The following is a 4,615-nucleotide window of genomic DNA, read 5'->3' on the forward strand; positions in this document are numbered from 1 at the left end:
GCCCTGGCCGGGCCCTCAGTTCCCTCCTTCCCCGCCCCGTGACGCCAGCGCCTTCCCCCCGTTAATCAGCGCCCCTTTATGGGCTCCGGACTTTCAGCTCCGCGCCCCCCTCGGTCCCGGGCCGCTCGCCCCGCCCCGCCCCCCGGCCGAGCCCCCGCCCCGCCCCCTCCCGGCCGAGCCTCCGTGACTCAGCACATTTTGGGGCCCCGGGGCAGGGGGAGTGGGGGCGGGGTCGGGGCGGGGCTGGGGCGGAGTCCGGATTTATTAAGCTCCGGGCCGCGCGGGGATTCAGCTTCCGGTTTGCGCTGGTGCTTGTGGTCCTGAGTCCCTGGAGAGTAAGGCTCGGGTCTGCCGGGGGCCGGCGGGGAGGGGGGATGGCTTTGGGGGAAGGGCCCCCCTGACCTCGCGCTCTCCTTCTCTCCCAGTGCCTCCCTACACCATCACCTACTTCCCTGTCCGAGGTGAGTGGCGGCCCCGGGACGGAGGGCAGGGGGGAGGAGGGAGGGGCTCGGGAGGGGACCGTGGGAGCCCCCTCCCCCCGGCTGGGCCTGGGCCCCGGGATTCTCCCGCCCCGGAGGGGGTCCCAGGAGGCGGCTGACCCCCCCGCCCCCCAGGGCGATGCGAGGCCACGAGGATGCTCCTGGCGGACCAGGGCCAGACCTGGAAGGAAGAAGTCGTGACCAAAGACATGTGGATGAAGGGGGACCTCAAGGCCACTTGTGTGAGTGACCCGGGTGTGGGGGAGGGGTCCGCGTCGGGGGGCGGGGTGGGCGGCGTTGGGGGGGCATCCGAGACGCGGGAGGAGGCAGTGGGGGAGGGGTCCTGGGAAGCTTGGGAGGCTGGCCCGGGTGGGTGGGGCGAGTGCATTTTGTCCAGCCCCTCCCCCGCGCTCTGCCCCCAGCTCTATGGCCAGCTCCCCAAGTTCACCGACGGAGACTTCATCCTGTACCAGAGCAACGCCATCCTGAGACACCTGGGGCGCCAGCTCGGTAGGCGGGGAGGGGGGGGGGAACCGTGGGGGGGGAGGGGGAAGGGGGGGGTCTGTCCGGCCCCTGAGCGAGGCTCCCCTCCCCGAGACCCCCAGCAGCCCAGGGGGCGGAGCTTGTGCCAGGCTGGAGGGGGCGGGGCTCCCAGGGGGACCAGGTGGCTCCCGAACCGGTCCCTGCCCCCTCCCCGCTCAGGGCTCTACGGGAAGGACAACCGAGAAGCGGCGCTCTTGGATATCGCCAATGACGGGGTGGAGGATCTTCGGCTCAAATATGGCCGCCTCATCTACCAGAATTACGTGAGTGAGCGCGGGCCGGCGGCCCGGGCTCGGGAGCCCTGGTTAAGCCCACGCTGCCCCCAGTGATCCTTGTTGCTGCCTCGGAGGGAAGGGGGGGCTCCTCCCCGTCCCACTACACGCCTCCCCTGGGGTTTGTCCCCTGTAAGAGTTCTGTCCAGTTCTTCCTCCCAGCAGCCCCGGGGGTGGGGGGGTAACTGAGGCTGGGAGGCAGCAGGTCTCCCCTCCGTCCAGCGGCTGTGGGGGAGGCGCTGGTTTGCATGGGCAGGGAAGGCCTGGCCACTGGGGGGGGCACCGCTGGGGCTCCCACTTCTTCCCCGCCCCCCTGTCTCCTAACGGAGCTGGGGTCCGGGGTTTGCAGGACCAGGGCAAGGACGATTATGTGAAGGACCTGCCCAACCAGCTGAAGCCTTTTGAGAGCCTGCTGAGCCAGAACCAAGGAGGCAAAGCCTTCATTGTGGGGGACCAGGTGAGCTCTGGGGGCCAGGTGGGGTTCTTGAGGTCAGGGGGGCTCTGTGAAGGACCTCTGGGATCCGCAGACTCGTGCCCCCGACCAGGGCTGCCCTCCCTCCCCGCTCCCCTTGGCTGACCTGGCTGGGGCCCCCTCTCCCTGGCAGATCTCTTTTGTGGATTACAACCTGCTGGACCTGCTGCTGAACCACCAGGTCCTGGCCCCCGGCTGCCTGGACGCCTTCCCCTTGCTCTCCGCCTATGTGGCCCGGCTCTCCTCCCGACCCAAGCTCAAGGCCTTCCTGACCTCCCCCCAGCACACTGACCTCCCCATCAATGGCAATGGCAAACAGTGAGGGCTCCCCAGGCCCTCGGCTTGTAATAAAGGCTTTCCAGCAAACACCTCCTGCTGTGCTCACTTAATCGGGAGGGGAAGGGACAGGGGCTCCGCAGCGGCCAGTGTTCTGAGAGGAAGGAGGATGGGTTGAGGGAGCCACTGGTCATCTCCTTCCATCCTCTCCTTGGTTTTCCTAACATTGTTCCCTCCTGGTCAGAAGTGTAACAGGGAGGGGGCAAGTGGGGCTTTGTTTCAGGTGCCAACATGGTAGGGGGCAGCAGGAGGGACTTCTCCCTGGTCTTCTCCACACCTTCAGCCCTCGGAAACCAGAGTCCCCCAGGACTGGGAGGGGAAGGGGATTGCTAGGAGAGGGGAAGGTCGAACAGAATTCGACGGACAGTGATGGGAGGAGAAAGACGGGCATCCATCCCCTCTCCTGCCACAGACCCAAGGTTGGCCTTGTGCCAGGGCCCATCTGTGCTCCTCCCCCCTTCTGCATTGGTCACAGGTCCTGAGCTTTCTCGTTTTTGACCCTGCCCTGAATCTTTTATTTTCTTTCTTTCTTCTTGTTATTTATTTTTGGCTCCGTGGCATTCTACTTCTTTTCCAGTTACACTCTTCCACGTCATTGAGTTCCCAATCCCACTTAATCAAAAGAGGGCATGTAGTCGGAACTAGGTTATTGTACTCTATGGGACTGAAAGCTGAATCTGAGAGTGCCGAGCACTCACGGCTAATTACTATTCGATGTGAGATAATAGCTCTTTAAGCATATATTTAGATGATATGGTAATATGATGGCTCTCATGATTGGGGCTTGCTGAATGTTTAGTGGTGAGATAATCGAAGGCAAGGATTGGGGGGGGGCAGAGAGAAGTGAGAGTGGCAGGACGAGGAGGGGAGAGGCTGGAGACTCCAGGACCCATCTATGGCAGGGCCCTTCACTTCTCCCCCTAAAGACCAAGGACTTTGACTGACTCAGGCTGAGTCTGAGGCCCTCCAGGGAGCTGTCCGGACGTTATATTGTACTATCATGTCAAACATACTTCCACATCCATCCATCAGTGAAAGAAGACTCAGAACAAAATGGAAAACCACGAGCAAGAAAAACCCAAACCAGAAAAATAAAGTGAAAATCGTATGCTTGGATCTGCCTAAGGACCCCACGGTTCTTTCTCTGGAGGCGGGTAGTAGCATTTTGCACCCAGAGTCCCTTGGGATTGGGCTAGGGCATTGATTGTATCCCTGAGAAGGGCCAAGTTCCTCAGGTAATCTTTGTTACTTCGTCGCTGTGTACAATGTTCTGCTTCTGCTCACGGCCCTTGGCGTCAGCTCATACGAGTCTTTCTGGAACTCCCCCTGTTCCCGATTTCCTACTGAGCAACTATCCCTACTCCACAGCTTGTTCAGCCGTTCCCCAAGGGATCCATTTCCGGTTCTTCATCACCACAAAAAGAGCCATTGTGACATCTTTATGGTCGAGGCTCTTTTCCCCTTTTTTATGATCGCTTTAGGGTATAAACTTAATAAATTGCTGGGTCAGAGGTCGCACCCAGTTTTATAGCCCTTTGCCTGCCCCTCACCTTCCCACTCTTCCCCAGCCGCATCCCAGACTTCAGTCAACCTCATCCCTCTCCCCGCCCAATTCCAATCAGTTGCCAAGTTTGTCTTCTCTCCCCTGGTTCTACACTCAAGTCTCTTCCCATCAGCCCCTCCTGAGTCCCAACCCCATCTCCACTGGTTCCTGGATGTCCCCCGAGAAACTTCAGCTCAATAGGAACAAAATGGATTCTCTTCTCTGCCTCCCCCATCCCACCCAGCTACTCAACTTCCCATTTCCGAGGACGACTCCTGGTCTCCTCTCTTACTCCAGAATGCCCTCGAGCCCTTCTCTTCCCTCCCACGGCCAGGATCCCCCACTCAGTCCTCATCACCCGGTGCCACTGGAGCAGCTGTCTGCTGTTCCCCAGAATTTCTGCAAACGATCGTGCTCTTAAAACTCCTCAAACTCAGGTCTGACCTTGTCATCTCCCCAGTCAAAAATCTGAGATTTCCTGCCCAAGCAGCCTCCCTCCTGACCCCAGGCAAACCCTGAAAATTGGACCAGTGGGGGAAAGGCAGCTGCCCTGAGAACTGCCCCCAAAGCCCCGAGGTAATAGGGAGGGGCCCCTCACGCAGAGACCCAGAGAAGGGAAAGTGGGTGTCTGGAGGCGGTCAGATCTGAGGGCTCCTCTGAGGAGCCTCAGGCAGCCACCAGCCTTGTGACATCCCCAAAATGGGATTGGGGATGAAGTCAGGGAGACCTGACAATTAACTAGCTAGGTGACCTTGAGCCAGTCATCTGGCATTGTTTACCTAAATTCCTTCAGTATCCTAGGATTGTGGAGGTCAAATGAGATATTTGTAAATTAAAAAAAAAAAAAAAAAAAAAAAAAAAAAAAAAGTAAAAGTCTTAGCACAACCTAAGTTCGATAGAAATGCTTATTTCCTTTGTCCCTTCTTCCTTTCTCTTGGTAATTTGAGGTCCCTAACACTGTCTTGAAATA

The 4,615-nt window shown here is 59.2% G+C and overlaps 1 protein-coding gene across 1 annotated transcript; it reads left to right on the plus strand.

The window, feature by feature from the left end:
* Positions 1-214: 214 nt before the first annotated feature.
* GSTP1 (glutathione S-transferase pi 1) lies at positions 215-2,134 on the plus strand. Its single transcript, XM_074276804.1, has 7 exons — positions 215-335; positions 426-461; positions 615-721; positions 902-989; positions 1,182-1,285; positions 1,644-1,751; positions 1,900-2,134. Coding segments are annotated over exons 1-7 (633 nt in total). The 5' UTR covers positions 215-334; the 3' UTR covers positions 2,089-2,134.
* Positions 2,135-4,615: the final 2,481 nt, after the last annotated feature.

Source organism: Sminthopsis crassicaudata, chromosome 6 (assembly GCF_048593235.1).
Source record: "Sminthopsis crassicaudata isolate SCR6 chromosome 6, ASM4859323v1, whole genome shotgun sequence".
Taxonomy (NCBI): domain Eukaryota; kingdom Metazoa; phylum Chordata; class Mammalia; order Dasyuromorphia; family Dasyuridae; genus Sminthopsis; species Sminthopsis crassicaudata.